The sequence below is a fragment of the Malania oleifera genome, chromosome 8, assembly GCF_029873635.1.
Source record: "Malania oleifera isolate guangnan ecotype guangnan chromosome 8, ASM2987363v1, whole genome shotgun sequence".
NCBI classification, from domain to species: Eukaryota; Viridiplantae; Streptophyta; class Magnoliopsida; order Santalales; family Ximeniaceae; genus Malania; species Malania oleifera.
In genome coordinates this window covers 29,952,034-29,970,590 of record NC_080424.1, presented here as the reverse complement: position 1 = coordinate 29,970,590, position 18,557 = coordinate 29,952,034, and the positions used below count along the sequence as shown (strand labels likewise).

General features: G+C 35.5%; 3 protein-coding genes across 4 annotated transcripts in view; all 3 read left to right on the top strand.

Moving 5' to 3' along the window:
* LOC131162519 (proteasome subunit beta type-3-A) overlaps window positions 1-13,154 on the top strand; it is a 42,859-nt gene extending 29,705 nt beyond the window's left edge. Inside the window, exons 6-7 of one of the 2 annotated variants that reach the window (XM_058119104.1) lie at window positions 10,993-11,087; window positions 12,895-13,154. In XM_058119104.1, the coding sequence (XP_057975087.1) occupies window positions 10,993-11,087; window positions 12,895-12,943 (144 nt within the window). In that variant the 3' untranslated portion in view covers window positions 12,944-13,154. Of the gene's footprint in view, window positions 1-10,992 lie in introns of both variants that reach the window. The other variant, XM_058119103.1, reaches the window with a different exon arrangement.
* Window positions 13,155-16,015: 2,861 nt separating this feature from the next.
* Window positions 16,016-17,209, top strand: LOC131162517 (uncharacterized). The gene is made up of 3 exons (XM_058119102.1): window positions 16,016-16,157; window positions 16,263-16,363; window positions 16,539-17,209. Exons 1-3 carry the CDS (start codon window positions 16,060-16,062, stop codon window positions 17,084-17,086), a joined length of 747 nt encoding a protein of 248 aa, XP_057975085.1. The 5' UTR covers window positions 16,016-16,059; the 3' UTR covers window positions 17,087-17,209.
* Window positions 17,210-17,661: 452 nt separating this feature from the next.
* On the top strand, window positions 17,662-18,471 carry LOC131162626 (E3 ubiquitin ligase BIG BROTHER-related-like). The gene has a single exon (XM_058119235.1). The coding sequence runs from the start codon at window positions 17,662-17,664 to the stop codon at window positions 18,469-18,471; it is 810 nt and encodes a 269-aa protein (XP_057975218.1).
* Window positions 18,472-18,557: the final 86 nt, after the last annotated feature.

The window sequence follows — 18,557 nt, the reverse complement described above, 5'->3', positions numbered from 1 at the left end:
CAAATTTTGAAGTATCCTCATGTTTTTTAGAATTTCCCTTCTTCCAATCTGAACACTCCGATTTCACATGCCCTTTTTTACCACATTTATAACACCGGATTTCTATCTTCTTCTTGGATTGATTGTGGGATTTATGACTTGATCCATGATTGGATTTTCCTTTGCCTCGCTCATTATTACCCTTTACCACAAGTCCTTCATCACATATTTTCAGCCTTTGATGAAAATTCAGCAAAACACTTGTTACCTCTTCTAGATCAAGAGCTTCTTTTCCCCACGTAAGAGTGGTCACAAGATTTTCATAGGTATGAGTCGATGGCAAAGAGTTCAGTAACATCAAAGCTTTATCATTCTCATCAAATTTAACGTCAACTCTCATCAAATCACTAATGATTTGATTGAAGACGTTAATATGTTGATCTAAGTTTGATTCTTCAACCATCTTAAGCCAATAAAGACGTTGTTTAAGAAAAAGTTTATTATTGAGGGATTTGGACATGTACCGACTTTCTAACTTTTGCCATATAGTTGCTGGAGAATTCTCCTCCATCACCCGATAGAGTACTTCGTCGGCCAAATACAAGCGTATTGTAGAAGCGACATTTGCTTGTAATTCTCCCCATGTTGCCTCATCCATTCCATCCGGTTGAATGCCAAGTAAAGCCTTTCCCATTCCTTGTTGCACAAAAATATCCTTCACTCTCCTCTGCCATAAACCAGAATTCCCGGTTCCATCAAATTTGATGATGTCAAATCTTGCAGAAGATGATTCCGATGCCATGACAACAATCTCTCTGATAAATGATCGGATATCGGATATAAGAAGCACAAGCACAGAGGAATAATTAAAATGCAACAAGTGACAATCTATATATGAGAAATAACAAGAACAGCAACAACACAAGAATTTACGTGGTTCGGCAATGCCTACATCCACGGAAGCAATCGGCACAACAATTTCACTAAGAAATTATAGAGTACACAATACACTTCTTAAAATGATCTCTCTTGTCTCACAATATACTCAGACAAGACATATATAGACTCTCCTTCAGAGGTTTCCTCCCAAAAAACAACCAACTTAACGTTTAAATTCAAAATTTGAATTTCTGTCACGCAGCCGAGGAATGAAACCGTCGACGGTTTTCTAAGATCGTTTGAAACTGTTGACGGTTTGAGATACCGAGAGTAATTTCTGAGATGTCTGAGATTTTCAGCGAAACTGTCGATGGTTTCAGCAAGGCCTCAGAAAACCGTTGACGGTTTTCTCCCAAAAACCTGTAATATGTTCTTCTTTTTTGTGTAACGTAGTCATTCCAAGAAATGAGCCACCATACACAACAGATTGTGTCTTTGATCAGGTTTGCTTTGAGGCTGGAAGGGGGAGAAATTAGCAGCACAGCTGGTGCAGTGATGCCCTTCTTAAGAGCCAGTTTGTTGAACTATGCAAATCAGCCGTTAACAGATGAGCTTTGGTTGCTTTGCCATGGAAGGAGAGCTCAAGATTGGGACTATGCTTCTCAAGTTTCTTTTGACTCATTGTATGAGAGAAAAATCCACCAAGGTATGAAGGATGTGGTTAAATGGAAGAGTTCCAGGAGTGGAGTTTTTCAAGTGATATTCTTCTACTAGATCATAGATAATGAGTAATGTGGGAATGCTGCGAGTGACTTCCTGATGGAGAACCGCCAATAGCAAACTTTAGATGTTTATTGGGTAGCTACGACTTTTATTTTAGGTTGGAATATTTCTGGTTATTTTAGAAGTTTAGTTAGTTTCGGTTTATTTTGCGTGTTTTACTTTGGGGTTATTTTGTAATTACGTGTTTAGTTGGTGTTATTTTGTAAATATGTGTTAGCAGTAGAGGGAACAAGTGCTGGACATGTAAGTTATTGTACAGTTATTATTTTGAAATCAGATTGCTGCAGTTTCCCTCTCTGTGTCTCTCTCTCCCGCAGGATTCCTGCTTCTCTTCTTCTTGTTCCTTCTAATTCTGCCTTTCTCTGAATTCTATTCTTCTTCTCTATCTCTGAATTCTATTATTTGTCCTACATCAAATTGGCATCAAAGCAAACCACAATCACCATGCAGCCAAAGTTTAGAAATTGCAAGCATTGTTCACCTGCAACTTTCTTCAGAAATTTACAGTTGTGCCACTGGTTTGAAACCCTAATTTCTAGAAACCATTTTATGACGCCCCCGACACCATCAAAATCAGAACTCTCGAAACACCACCATCTGAAATTTAATTGCCATTGAACCACCGGAGAACCCTCGCCCCCCCCCCCCCCCTTCTCCCCGGGGGCAGCTTCTTTGATTCACCGCCATCCTCACTAAAATCCCACCCCTTGATCTACCACCAGCCAGAACACCATTGCTGGAGGACCTCACTATCGGCACACCTGCCCCACGTGCTGGCAGCCTGTGACGGGGAAAACTTCCAGTGTGTTTTCCTTCTTCCAGATTCATGAGAAATCACCTCCAGCTAAGAAAAAATGGGTTTTCCTTGAAATTTTGAAGCAGAATTTAGGAGAAATTCAAGTGTTAAGGGATGTGTGACAAAATTAAGTATTAAGCGCGGAACACTGAGTTAGATTTTGAATTTTAAGAACTAATTTAGAGCTTGATTGAACCCTTAATACTGACAAGTATACATGTTTTTAAAAAAAAAAAAAAAATTAAGAATTATAAAAAAATATAAGAACGTAAATTAAATCAACCAAATTCAAGTGAAAAATTGCTTGCATTTTCAAACTTAAGAAAAAATTCAGCACAAATCAAACAAATCTGAACACAAATAGCAATTTAAATTCAAGAAAAAATTCAGTAAAAATAAAACAAAACTGAATCCCAATTCAAGCTGCAGCAGATGAACTCAAGAAAAGGAATGATGGCAATGATAAACATTCAAGAAAAGACACAGTTGAACACTCATAGCTCCATCCATAGCACTGATGGCCATTAGAAGACCAGCGGCAGCGGCAGCATCTCTTTCACTGCTCTTCACCATGATTTCTTCATGGACTTTCTCAGAGACCAAACGGAAATCCTTCTAATCAACCACAATTGACTCCAATTCCATCCTCTTCCTTTGTCACCAAATCTTGTTCTTCTATAATTCTTGACGAGAAAAAAATCAACCTAAAATTAGTTGCCAACGCTATTGCCAACATGCCATGCTGCCTCTGCTCCGTCATCATCAACACTAGTAGTATTGTAGCATATGATAATTGTTTGTCATCGTCAACACCATAGTAGTCAAAATCGCGCCTGAGGTGCGAGGACCAGAGAGGCGACAAGGTTGGCGCCTCATCACTACAGAGGCAAGGTGACCTGCTAGAGGCACAGAGGGGCACATTGAGGAGCACTAATGCGCTGGGCGCCATGAGTCGCACCTTGAGTTTTGAAGCTGTTAGGCTATTAATAAAGAAATAGCCCAAAGGAGCCCTAGCCCTTGTTTGACTTGAACCAACATGAAACTAGCCGGAACCCTTCTTCGACCCTTTGAAGTAGCGCGACACCAGTAGAGCCTTTCGCGCCCTCATTTGACTCGAACCAATACGAAACCAGCCAGAACCCTTCTTCTTCTATGGTTTGAAGTAGGACGACACCAGCAGAAGCTTCGTGAGTTGACTGAGTTTGCCTTCAAGCCTTTGTGAGTCGTCAGCTCATCTGCTTTGAAGTTCAAACTAGTAAGTCCTCGAACCAACACAAAACCAGTCAAAACCCTTCTTCTTCGACCCTTCAAAGAAGTACGACACCAACAAAAGCTTCGTGAGTTGACTGAGTTCGCCTTCGAGCCTTCATGAGTTGTCAGTTCGTTTGGTGCCTGTTCTTCTTCTTCTTCTTCTTCAGTTATTCTTCCGCTTCTTCTTCTTCTTCTTCTTCTTCTTCTTCAGTTCTTCATTAGTTCTTCTGTTGCTTGTTCTTCTTCTTCTTTTTTAGTTGCCCGCTACTTTTTCTTATAATATTATATGTAATTAATTATCTAGTTTAATGCAAGTTTATAACTAATATATAATACTTTTTTTTACTGAATTTAGCTATTGTTTCGTAATTTGTTTGGAAATGCAATATACAAACTATTCATTTTTTTGAAATATATGATACATTGCTTTTGCAGTTAGGATACTAGGTCTTAAATTTTAAATGGCATTTGCAAGTGGAAACTCTGCCTCAGCAAAGAAAGATCCTGCATGGAAGTATGCACATTTGAATGATAAAAAAAATAGAAATAATTTGACTTGCAATTTTTGTGGCAAAGTCACAAGGGGAGGAATATTTCGGGCAAAACAACATATTGTCGGGTCGGAGGATTTTGAAATGTAAAAGAATGCTCTAAGTGCCCTACTCATGTATGTGAGGAGATTAGGGAGTATATGTTGAAGAAAGATATAGAGAAGGGGGAAAATGAGTTATTGTGTGACGTTGATGACATAAATCATTATGGTGAAGATGAAGAGGATGAAGTTCAAGAAATTGACACTCGTGGCAAGAGAGTGCTTATTGATGGAAGTAGAAGTCGAAGTCAAAGTTCATACCAGTCCACCTTGAAGAAACCAAAACAGAAGGGGTCTATAGATTTGTGTTTTACTCCTGATCCAAAGAAAGCGGTTCAAGGTAGGAAAGAAGGGAAGATGAAGCAAACATCAATAAATGAGGCATGCAAGAAAGAATTAAGAAAAAAGGCAATTGCAGATTTTTCTAGGTGGATGTATGATGTTGGAATACCATTTAATGTTGTACGTTTTCACTTGAATCGATTGGGCAATATGGTCTTGGAATAATGCCGCTTAGCTATCATGAAGTGAGAGTTCCTTTCCTAAAGCAGGAAGTTAGTCGAATGAAAGAGTTGATAAAGGTCCATAAGGAGGAATGGTCAAAATATGGATGCTCGATTATGTTTGATGGTTGGAGAGATTCGGTTGCTAAGAAAGACATAATAAACTTCTTTGTGAACTCTCCAAGGTGATCAGTGTTCATCAAGTCTATTGATGCTTCTAATCTTGTCAAGAATGCAGATAGAATGTACAAATTACTTGATGAGATGGTGGAGAGAATTGGAGAATCAAATGTGATTCCAGTAGTAACTGATAATGCTTCAAACTATGTTGCAGTAGGGTGATTGTTGGAAGCAAAGAGGCCACATTTATATTGGACACTGTGTTCTACCTTTTGCCTCAATTTAATATTGGAGGATATTGGGAAGATGCCTTCAAGTCATATTACTTTGAAAAGGGCAATGTTTTTGAATGGTTATCTTTATAACCGTGTTGGTGTGGTGAACTTGATGAGATAGTTCACTGGAGGAAAGGAGTTACTAAGGCTTGCAGTTTCAAAATTTGCAACTGCCTTCATCACTCTTCATTCAATCCACCTTCAAAAGAGCAACTTGAGGAAGATGTTTACTTTTGAATATTGGAATACTACTAAAAGGGCAAAGGAGGCAGCTGGCAAAAGAGTAGCTAATATTGTTTTGATGCCTACCTTTTAGAGTACCATTGTCTATGCTCTTAAGTTGACAAGCCCACTTGTCTGTGTACTCCGTTTGGTTGATGGGGAAAAGAAACCTACAATGGGATACATTTATGAAGCAATGGATAGGGCTAAGGAAGCCATAACTAAGGCTTTCGGTGAGAGAGAAGATAAATTCAGGGAGACATTTGAAATTATTGATACGAGGTGGGGATGCCAATTCCATCAACCTTTGCATGCAACTGCACACTACTTGAACTCGAATTTTTCCATTCAAACCCCAACATTTTATGGGGTGTTTGTACACATGTATTACAAGGTTAGTGCCAACCCTTGAAATGCAAGATAAAGTTTTACATGAGTTGGAAAAATTTCAATAATGCTAGCGGCGTCTTTGGAATTAATTTGGCAGTGAGACAAAGGAAGATAAAAGCATCGGGTAAAATTATTGTTTCTTTCTTTCTAAAATTATTTTTGCTTTTTAGCTAGTTGGTGTTCAGTTAAAATTTATTTTATAACAACGCAATGGTGGATGTCATTTGGAACATCAACTCCAAACTTGCAAAAGTTTTTTGTGAAAATCCTTAGCCTCACATGTAGTGCTACTGACTGCAAAAGAAATTGGACCATATTCTAACATGTAAGTCATTAGTGTATCGTGGATTAAAGAACATGAACTACCAGTCTATTGCTTTTTAGAATCATTATTTACCATATTACTTAAACTTTTTGCAGCTTTATAGAAAAAAGGAGAAATAGGCTATCCCAGCAATGCTTGAATGATTTGTTATTGTGAAATATACTCGAACTCTGAGGCGTCGATACAACAAGCTTGACACCATTGATCCCATCCTCCTAAAGGACATTGATGATAGTAATGAGTGGTTGATTGGTAGGATGGATGGCGGTTCCAATGAGGATGATGAACTTGTGTTTGAAGATGATATTTTGACTTAGGATTTTGTTGCTAGTGCTGCTGGACTAAATAATCCCTGCATCACACTAGGTCAAGAATAAGTGCAAATATGTCATCATCGTCTAGAGGAAGAGCTTCATCTAGCAGTGCTAGGGGCCAGACCACAATCTTGGAACTTGTAGATGAGGATGAGATCCAAACCTCTCCGCTCAGCAGTGGGACGATCCTGCCCCTGAGAACTCCGCATAACCTTTGCCATAAACTGCTGGGCGAAATCCCAAAGCGCCAGTGTAGAATCGCTGCGACCCTCATGGGCAGCCCCCTCATTGCTACTCCCTCCGGCGATAGCGTTACTGCCTTTGGGATTCATCCTCAAGATAGAACCAAAACGAATTTAGAATTCTAATATCCTAACATGTCTGGTGCAATTGTAACACCAAAATGCTCACTTTAAAAAAATTCCAAAGACCGGCCTAAATCTTCTCCCCTAATTTACAACATACTATAGTGTAGAGGAGATAGAAGAGGAAAAAGATGATGTTCGAATTAGCAAAAGCAATGTCTCCTTGCATAATATGGATTCCAAACATTCATGATCTGGATGTGAATGAGTCGAATTACTTATCCCTCGGTCTATTAGTGAACTATCTCTCCAGGGATTGTGAAAGATGTTCCACTAGAAATATTCTTGTTAGCAATCCGCCGCTTTAGGCCGCTCAGCCATCTCTCCCAATTGAAAAGGGATAATTAGTGACATTAGACATAAGTATAAATATAATAAAATCAATATTAATAAAATTAAGGATTGAAAAAGGTCTTTCTTTATCTCTGTATTTTTATATTTTAATTATATTATTTTAATATATTATATTTATTATATTTTAATATATTATATTTTTAATATATTATATTTTTATATTTTTATTATATATTATATGACATAGATGATATTATATAGTATAGATGTATACAATTTTTATCAGCAATTCTATTTAGATAAAGTAAAGTAAGGACTTGAAAGATCTAAATAACTCAAATACAAAAAAATAAAGAAAATAAAACCGCTTTAATCTTCTCCCCAAATTTACAACATACTATAGTGCAGAGGAGATAGAAGAAGAAAAAAGATGTTGGAGAAAAACAATTGATGATGAAGAGGAAGATGATGATATCTTGGCAGACTTAGTTGATGATGAGTGATGATTGATGATCGAGGAGGATTTTAGATTTTAGACTTTGTAATATTTTATTGTACTCTTTTCTTTTGATGTTGAACTATGTTGATGCCTTTGGCCTTCATCCTGGAAATTTCATTGAATTTCCAATTTTGGTATTGAATGTTTTGGCATTGTAAATTCTAATATTGCTAGGTATTCATATGTTCATATATCAATTACCCCAAATAGGCATTTTACACCATTTTAATAATTGTGCGCCTCACAAAGCCTTCGCCTCACGCCTCAACTTCAAATACCCTTTGCGCCTCGGTTCGCCTTGCGCCGCTGACTACTATTGTCAACACTAGTACTATTGCAGCATGAAATTCGAACAATTATCTTGGGGGCAATGATTATTCGCTCTTTTCTTTCTCTCTTGTCGCAGTGGGCAAAGACCTTGCTCAGATGCGGATTGATTTATCGATCATCAATAAACTCAGTGTCAAAAAGATGCTCCATAAATAGTAATTTTGTTCAATAAAGAGTTTTGGTATGAATTTAGAAGTTGTATATAAATGGTCAACGATGTCCGCGTTGTTCCACTACTTTATACGAGGCTTACCATTTGACTTGGGAATTGAGAGATTTCTCTAGCTACCAACCCACACCACCACTTCCTATTTAAAGAATTTCATCAATTTAGATCATTTTTCCATGGTCACATGGTATTCCTAGATCCACCCAAGCTGTTTGAGAGAGAACTCAACTTATTGAGGATATCAGAAATGTGGCAAGTGCTCATCCAAATTGTTGCATAATAGAATATAATGACTACATAAATGATTTGCATACGTCTAGTACACAATTTTTTGATTCTTCTGGGACATGAGTCATGAATCTTTTCAAAATGAGGTTATAGACTTGTCTTTAGTGACCCTAAACGTTATTGGCGCCTTCAGGCTAGCAATGGATGTTGACTTGTCACCAAACTTGGTTGTTGAGACTTGCAATAAACATCAAGATGAGTTGCCAACTACTAGGACAGATATGTTTGTCAATGGCCTTGCTCTTCGACCTCAATTTTACATTCCTAACTGCAAATAGTGAGGAACAATTGGTTGCTCCACAGTTTGTTGAAAATTATTTAATCAAGAAATTTATTGTTGAAAATTCCATTGAGGTTGTTTCTCCTTAATCCAGTGAAATTGTGCCTCCATCATTTGCATCTTCTCCTGCAACATTTTCCTTAATCAAATCTAATGAAACATTGTCCTTCATCCTAGAATATGGAACAAATGCATATTTTCTTGAGCTGCCAATAGATTTGGATATTACATTGATTTCTTGTTTGTAGTACTTGTTACTTTATCAGAGGACATTGCAGCCGCCTTTGCTACTTGCAGTTGGATGATCTTCTAGATACTCTCCAGTGTTGATTACTAATGAAATGAAGATTGTCTCCTTTGATTTGCCTACATGGTTTGACTTTGTTCCTACTCCTTAAAGAAACTACGCCATTTTGGAACTTGAGATCGAGTTTTCTCTAACAAGTGGAGTTTGATGGAGAACTACCAATGAAGAACTTTAGATATTTATTTGGTAGCTAGGACTTTTGTTTTAGGTTGGGATATTTTTGGTTATTTTAGAAGTTTAGTTAATTTAGGTTTATTTTACGTATTTTTAAGTACGTTTGGCTTATTTTGTAATTACATGTTTAGTTGTGGTTATTTAGTAAATATGTGTTAGCAGTGGTGGGTATAAGTGCTTGACATGTAGTTATTGTACAATTATTATTTTAAAATCAGATTGCTGTAGTTTTGCCTCTCTGTCTCTCTCCTGCAGGATTCCTTCTTCTCTCTCTTCTTTATTCTTCCTCTCTCACCTTTGTTCTGTTCTGCCTCTGCTTCTGCCTTCACTCCTCTTGTGCTTCTTTCTTCTTCTTCTTCCCTTCTCTTCTTCTAGTTATCTCTCCTACATCACTTCCCCTGGAGTGCAATTTGGAAGGCTTTGGTCCCTCCAATAGTTGTTTTGTTCATAGTGTGGGAGAGAATGTTGACACTTGACAATCTTCAAAAAAGAGGCATCACAGTGGTTAATCAATGTTGTTTGTGCAAAGAACAAGCTGAGTCCATTTTGTGTTTACTGATTACTGCAGGTGGACTAGGAATTTGTTGGGATTGCAGTAATGTTGGGAATGAAATGGGTTGCTGGAGGCTCTACAAAGGTTAAGGTTGTGGGCTTGGAAGGGTATTACAACAGATATGATAAAAAAAATTTGACCATTTTCTGGCTGGTGTGGAGAAAAAGAAATTGGAGAGCTTTTATGGATACGGAACTGGCTGCTTACAGAGTCAAGATAGCTGGAATAAAAACTTTGTATTTTTGGATCTATGGGCAGCATTCAGTAAATACTTGAGCACTCCTTCATGTCATTTATTCTTTTCATTTTGTAACCTTTGTTTCTGTACTTGGGTTGCACTCCCTTGTTGCCCTTAGCGACTGTTTGTGTATTTATGTTTTAATTTTTTAGTACTAAATTATCAAATTTCCCAAAAATTAAAAATAATGATTGAACCCAAAAGGAATACTGAATGTCAAAACGAGAAAATAGAAATGAAAATAGTTTTTTGTGTTGAACAAAATAGAAACGAAATACCTAACTATTAATATTTAAAAATAATATATAAATTATTTGTTTGACTTAGGTCATACTAGTATCAAATTATCTATTAATGTATCTCTTATAAAGTGTTGTAGAACAATTAAGTAAAGATTTCCTGTCAGGATTTGGTATTGTTTTCATTCTCATTATCATCAGCTCATACAGGCAATGGAAATTGATACACGGTAAAAATGGGAGAAGATGAAAACAAAAAGTGGACAAAACATATGTAGTTTTAGTGCTGTAGTGGATTTTGTTGAACAGCAGTGGTCCATTGTGCTGGCCATGGGTGTTATTTATTTATTTCCTACCCTATAATGGTGTGTAGTGGTATTGAGACCACAAAATTCTGTTATGCAGTAACTACCCCTATTTATGGCACAGCTTGAGGATGCCAATCCTTCAAGCCTTTGGACATCCATTGAAGAGGAGCTGATAATTGCAGCAATAACCCAGTGTATAATTGGGCTTGCTGGGGGAACAGCCAGTTATTTTTTGTAATTTAAGAATAGATAATCCTGTCGTCAAGGGGGGAGGACAAATAATGGATCATCATTCATCATTTAATTTTATATTATTATCCTTTATTACCTTGGCAACCTTCCAAAGCATATCAGCTTAACAGCAAGTTTTGGGGTTGATGGCATGGTTTATACTTTGAGTTGAAATCCTTGCCTTGGTGATTTGGCTGTTTGTCAATTTAGCGAGCTACTTGTTTTTGTTGTATCTTGTCATGTTTATAGAAGCAGCTGTATGAATTCTTTATTTTAATTATTATTCAGGAACCAGAAGAATTGTTTGAGACCATATCTCAAGCATTGCTGTCATCAGTTGACCGTGACTGTCTGAGTGGCTGGGGAGGACACGTCTACGTTGTGTACGCCTTTTATATCTTCTATCCTTTTTCATGCATAATTCAATGTGTGAGCATTACTTTCTCTATTAAATGTAGCTGCAAATCTGTTCATAGGGCTAAGTAAGCCTAGAGGGCTAACTAAACCATTGATGTTACTGACATGATGCGCTTGCCAAAGCTATCTTGTTGATTTATTTTTCTATTTTTTACTTCTGGGGAATGTAAGCACTGCTATGTAGCACCAGTACTTTTATAAGGGTTCTGTGGCCATGTCAGGCATCAACTCTCATTCAGCAGTCTTCTAACATGTGGATGCTTTCACAATTTTAAAATGCATTTTTATTGTAAGGCATTTCTCCAACACTTCTTTGGTGCTGTTTCAGTATATTAACATACTTTAGTTGAATCCTGTCTGGTACTTGTACAAGTTTAAAATGCATTTTTGATGTAAGACATTTCTCCAACACTCCTCGTCAGACACTTCTCTCGTACTATTCTGACATTTTTTAGTCGACATGTTTCTGATGCTTCCACAATTTAAAATGCATTTTAATTGTCAGATACTTGTCAGATCCTTGAACACTTCCGTAGTATTCTGACATACTTGAGATATAGTGATTGTAATGTGGTTTTTTTAAAGAACAGGCAGAGTTTTTGGCTTTTGAAAATAATAAACTTGTTTACAGTTAGGTCAAAAGTGATAAATTAGGAATTTTAAACAAAAAAAGTGGAAAGATGCATATATGTGTGTGTGTGGAATTTTTTCGAATGTAGTTATACAAATATCAACAAGCTTAATATTTACTGTCAAGAAAATTCATATAGTTACCAAAGCTAATGTCTTCTGGAGGGTTTGGGGGCGTGCCTTCTTTAAGCCTATTTATTGTCTCCTTTTAATTGTTGCATGCACAAAGTGCTCGCAAGATTCTTAACCTTCTGAGTTTATTTATTACTTTTTCAATTTTGCAACACCCATAAGTTGCACTTGTAGTTCAATAAATGAGAAGCAGAAATATGATCATGAAGTTGGATCAGAATGGATGCGAATGTGAAATGTTTGTGTATATTACACACACATGCACATCCATATACAGAACGACCTCAATAAGTCAGTTTTCATGGTTGTAAATACGTAGTTATTTATTGGCAAAAAACTGATTTTTTATTCTTAAAAAATTAGTCTTTTTTTATTTTTTGGTGGGGTGGGTGAGCTGGAGATAAAAGAGAAAACAGGAAAGAAGAGTTTTTCGGGGTTGGGGTGGTGTTCCTAAAGAATTTGGCTTTATTCTCTTTTCTTGAGGTATTATTTTGACTTGGGCCACTCTGTGATGTTACTCTTGTGACAACCTTGGTGAAATCTTGAGCTACGCATTCAGAGTTCTGATTAGTTATTGTTTCATTTTTTTTTGAACTAGATAAATGATGCATCTATTACCCTCAGGGAAGGGATTAAAGTGGGCTCCTTCATTAAGAAGACTAATGGAATGTTATGCACTATTTGATGGGTGTAATCAATGCTCCCATCTGCGGCTTCTTGTAGATTTCTTCAGTTCCTTTTTCATGTTTAGTCTGTAATTGGTGGTTTGCGAATATGGTATTTGCTCACTTGCCCACTTGAACTGTTTCAAGAATATGGCAAACATTTCTGTGTTGATGCTATGATTCCCCATGCATGGGCAGCTTTATGCTTCCCTTCTTTTACTTGTTTTCCTGCCAAAATAAATTTCAACACTTAATTCATGTCAGTACACTATCATGGCATTAATCTTATCATTTTTAACATAAACAACAACTACGGTTTCATTGCAATGTGTTTGTGTTGCTGCAGTACACCAACTGAAGTGAAGGAAAGGATACTGAAGGGGAGGATGGATTGACATTTCCTTTCCATGCTTCTGAAAGCTGATCCATATACACTGTTACATGTGGCTTTCTATTTTTATGCATTGCCCTCCATAGCCCATGCAGTTGAATGGGGAAACTTTTGTAGCCTGCCTTTGTATCCTTATTTTGTATTGCTGGAGATGATGTAAGCCGACCTCATAATTTCACATTTGATCTCTTAAATCATTTTCAGTTCCTGATGAAGTATGCACTTGAGTAGATAGATTGGATTATCTTTGTGTCTTTGTGTGCTGGCCATCTACATAGTTAGCCACTGTTCTTTGTCTGCTACTAATCTGTACGTTGAGCTTTTGAATGCGTTCTTTGCTCCCCTAATTCTTCTGGTCATTTGATTCCTTTGTGTTTGGATTTGTATGATGCTTTGCTTCCGTTTTGGAAAACTTCGAAACAGGGTTGTGGAGTGTTTTGAAAGATGCCCCAGATTTTAAGAATTAGTTTTTATTGCTAAAAGCTTATTGCATACAATATGGGCCAGATGTGCATTGGCTTATTTGGGACGGGGCTTGGAAGAACAGCCTAAGCTTATCTACTTATGGTAAACGTTGTTTACAATCAATCTGTATCCTTGCATAGCATAATATATATTTAAAACTTGCCTTCACCTAGTTTCTCCATCTAAAATTTATCAAATTACCCTTTTTGATGTGTAAAATTCTGAAAGAAAATTCTTATCCTATGTTTAGAAAGGTCTTGGATTTAGAGTTGTATTGAATTTCGATAAGATATGATATAAAATTATATTGAAATTTGTCAAAAATCCATCTAAATCTAAAATTCAAGATCCATATTGAAATGGGATGGAATTAAAATGTATGTTGAATATGGAAAAGAATAAAGACCATTATTTATTTGTTATTTTTAAAAATATTTTCTTATTAGACAATATAAAAAAACCCAACATTAATAAATTCTATTAAATAATTTTTTAAAAAATGATGTGAACTCAATAACTTTCTATCACTTCTTTTTCAATACTTTTAAATTATAAAATTAATTTAAATTATTAGCTCCTACTTTTTTTTATCATTAATTTATATTTATATTTACTGAAAGTGTAAAATTAATTTCAATTTAATGTATATATATATACACACACACACACACACATTAAAGTTAACATAAATGATTGAAACTATTTTTAAAATTCAATATAATATACTCAATACAATTTTGCCACTAAAATCGTAGAATTAATTTTAATTGATATTATTCAAAATTATAGAAATATATATACCGTATTATATTCTGATTACATATATTATAAATAAGTTATTATTTTTCGCTGCAAATAAATTTATATCATATGTACACATTCACAATATTTTTAAAATTTTACACAATATGTAATTTTTATAAATATTATATTATTCATATGAATTTATCAATAGCTGTCAATTATGTTGAACAAATCATATAAAATAATTGTTAAATTATGATATTATTGTTAAAACTAATTATCGAACTACATATATATGACAATTAATCTTAGTAAAAACACACAAAAAAGTTATACCAAAATATTGTTTGTATTATGTGTTTTAAAGGCAATGTTTAATGAAATAGTAAATTCTAAATATGTTTTTCTTATGCATATTTATTAATAATAAGACTGTATTTACATTCAAGTTCTATGTTAAAATGATATATTGTTGTAATTTTTTATTGTTACGATTAATTTTAATATTTGGATTCTCTCATAATCAAAGTTCAAAACTCAAATTTATTTGTTATTCTTGGACAATTTTTATTTTCCTGAAGACATATTTAATCATTCCAATGTCATCTCCATATAACTCAAACTTCTAATTTTTTTTTTTAAACTTACCTCATGCATATTTGACATTTCTTTTTTATTGTATTAGCTTGTTGCGGAATGCGGATAGTTTTTACTAGTTACAAAGCAAAACAGCAAATAACATGATTTTTTTTCTTTCGACTTCATGAAATTGAATTGGTAAGATAAGAATACATAATTTTTCTCCTAAGATTTCAAAATTTACATGCATCTTCTTTACCAAATTTCAAGAAAGGTCAATGCTTTTTATCGTAAATTAAATTATATTTGGAGCAAGTTTGTATATCAAATAAATTAGTTTCCAACTTTGACAAATATGACTGCCAAATCAAGTTGAAATGTACTTATTTTCATTATTTTTTTGAAAGTAACATGTGTTGGAATAAAAAAAAAATGTTTTAGGATAACTAAAGCTTTTATTCTTGAGAGTTTTCACGTTAAATTGAATCCTTCTGAGTTTAGGATAAGGTATGATATGATTTCAATAAGGAACAGTGAGACAGAATGATAATTTTATTTTTTATATTTTGCGTACTTTGCCATGAAAAAAAGGCAAAAAAAGGGGACAATTATTTATCATTTTATTGTTTGAAAAAAAATAAAATAATATACCAGATGGCTTTTTTTTTTGGAAAAATATCTTCCGCCTTTAACTTCCAAAATTGGATTTGAAATAAACGGGTAATTTTTTTTTTTTTTTTTTTATTTTTCCGGAGGTTTTCAGACTCAACAATGTGAAAATATTTGAGAACCACTCCACTGTCTATCGTTCCTCTGCGACCGATCCATCCATCGTCTCCTTCCCGTCCGGCGCTGTATCTGTAGTCTGCACCCCTCCTTTGCATTTCCATCTCTCCATACTGCGCATAATTAATTACTTCAATGTTTCTAGTCGCCTATTCTTCTACAAATTCCGCAGAGTACACTCTCGGGCAGTTTTTTTTTTCTTTCCTTTTTACACATTAGTTATAATCATAAATGAGTTTTAACATTAAAAATACATTTGGGATTAATCTGCATGCATGGATCATATAATAATTTGATGGGGTGCCCCCCCTTTTTTTGCTACTCGATTGGTCTTTATTGATTTCCATGCCATAATTAAAAGAGCGAAACGCTCAAAATTTGTTTTTGTTGGTTTGAATTTCGGGTACTGGCAAAATTGTGTGTAATATTGCATCATTGAAAATTATATAATAGCATACTAAGACTTCTTTTTATTGATTGATTTTTTATTTTCTTCTTTCAGTTGACTAATTGCAGCGCTGAATAATACCCTGATCGATCAACTTGATGGGTAATATAATAGGTTCATTTTTATCGGGGCTGGGTAAAGTTATCAGCGATTTATTTGGCTCTCCCCTTGATTTTTTGTCTGGAAAATCTTGCAGGTAAACCTCATTCACCCTTCAGTACCATATTTTAATTATTCTTATTTTTTTTTTCTGAATCGTTCAATTCATTTATTCTAATTGGAAAATTTGTTCATCGATCAGCTCCGTTTGTCAGACAGCATGGGATTTCATCTGTTACATAGAAAACTTTTGCGTTGCAAATCTGATGAAGATGGCCATGGTGTTGGCCCTTTGCTACATAGGTCAGCCCAATTTGCACAAATTTTAATGTAATTATATATATATATATATATATATGTGTGTGTGTGTGTGTGTGTGTGTGTGTGTGTGTGTGTGTGTGTGAAGATGGTCAAAATCTGCTTGACACCTTTGTACACTTAATGTGCATCCATTTTATTTTCCTGCGTCAATGTGCAGTTCTCTTGTTTTTCTATTTGTTATACAAAGTGGGTATCTGCAACTGTGTGTGCCGAGGCCTCTGCAGAATGGTTTGGGCATGTTGTTCTGCCTGCTTCACTGCCTGCCACTGCGTCTGCACTTTCTGTTGTGTCCGGCTCTTTAAGCTCAAAAGGGTGCGCCGTAGGCATAGGAGATGCACCGAAGACTACTTCGACTCGACCTCAACCGAAGAACAAGAAGATAATATTAATGATGAAACTTTTTCTGGTTTCAAACATAAACCCATTGTGGTTGAAAGCACAAAATCATTAACTCATCGGCGAAGAGATTACAGACGAAGTCACATAAGGAAGTCTTTGCGACCGAGGAGGAGTACTCGTCCTACTAGAGTTGGAATAAGCAAAGAAAGGGTTAATGAAATGAATAGTAGAAGCCATAGAAAAGATGGAAACCATGTAAGCACACCTCATGACATTAGGGTTTCTAGGGCGTCTAAGTTTGTGCAGAAGGGCAGCTATGAGGGTCAGGCATATCATTGGAAACAACGGCGCCAAAGGGCATTTTAGGTAGCAGGCTGCTGAGAGAGTTGTTTTATCATTTGACTTACTCCTGCAGTTCTTTGTTTTTGGAATTTAATGTCTCATGAACATAAAGTCTGTAGTCATCTGAGTTTCATATGTTTTCAAGTTAATTAATTTTGTATCTCTTGATCCACTTTAGGCAATAACATAGCTGTTAGTTCGTTTAATTGGCATGGTGGCCTCCGAAATTCCAATGGAATGTTTGGGTCCCAAATTGGAGTACCGGATAAAACTTTTCATTCTTGTTTGAGCCAATTGTGTGAACTAGGAATTTGGAATATTGTACTTCATGAGGGATGGGTTTGCATTACTTTTCATGGAAGTTTCCTTCTCTAGAAAGATAGCTTGGAAATGCATATTTCTCTCTTGCTTAAGTTAGGCAAGGGATAGGTTTCAATTAGGAATATGGAATATTTCAGATTGTTAGAAATGGGGTTTTCCTTTATTTGCTTGAAACAACTTTTTCCTAATTATAAAGGAAGATCTAGCTTGACACCATACAACCTCTTATGCACATACATCCTCATCACACAGTAATGCAAGAAAACAATTCTACTACAATGAATAATGAAGAGGAGATCGTCATAAGGTCAAGTTCTTTAGAGCAAGTCAATTCGGATTTTGCACTTGCAATGGCATTGCAAGAGCAAGAGAGAACATTAGGCTTGCTTGCCACCATTGAAAGTGAAGATGAGGAGAGTGAAACTGATACTTCTAGTGATAATGGTGATGATTATGATGATGAATTCATGTTGGAAAGTGGTGGTGTAAATCAAGAACATGAGCTTGATTTAACATGGAGAGAGGAGGTATATGATGATGACCGCGAAGGTGATGAAGAACAACTTCCTGAAGTAGGTTTTCTATGTGGAGAAGATGAAGAAGAAGACACTGGAGAACATGAGCTTGATTTAATAAGGAGAGAAGAGGTATATGATGGTGACCACGAAGGTGATGAAGAACAACTGCCCGAAGTAGGTATTCTATGTGGAGTAGACGAAGAAGAAGACTCTAGTCTTGATGACGATGAGGAAATATTGGAGGAAGATGATATTGATCCCGACGAACTATCTTACGAAGAGTTAATAACCTTGGGAGATTTTATTGGCCAAGAGAACAGAGGATTATCACAAGTTGAAATTAGTACGTATTTGCATCCTTTTTCATGCAAATTTATAGTGAGTAAGATAGAGATCGACCGATGTGTCATTTGTCAAGTTGAATATGAAGAAGGAGAGGGGCTAGTAGCACTTTCTTGTGATCATCCATATCATTTAGACTGCATAAGTGGGTGGTTGCAAATTAAGAAGACTTGCCCAATTTGTGGGAATGAGGTTTCACCTCTCTTGACTAATGTTGGAAGTTCTTAGTGATGATGTTGTATTATCCTTGAATTAGCATTCAATATTTGTGTAATCAATTGTATTAAAAAATTGAAATATACAGAGAAATAAAT

Excerpts from the sequence above, each read along its gene's own strand:
- LOC131162517 (XM_058119102.1), top strand. The coding sequence starts at position 16,060 with ATGGGTAATATAATAGGTTCATTTTTATCGGGGCTGGGTAAAGTTATC. Across the intron at positions 16,158-16,262 it reads TTGTCTGGAAAATCTTGCAG|CTCCGTTTGTCAGACAGCAT; the intron begins GTAAACCTCATT and ends TTCATCGATCAG. Across the intron at positions 16,364-16,538 it reads GTTGGCCCTTTGCTACATAG|TTCTCTTGTTTTTCTATTTG; the intron begins GTCAGCCCAATT and ends GTCAATGTGCAG.
- LOC131162626 (XM_058119235.1), top strand. The coding sequence starts at position 17,662 with ATGAATAATGAAGAGGAGATCGTCATAAGGTCAAGTTCTTTAGAGCAA.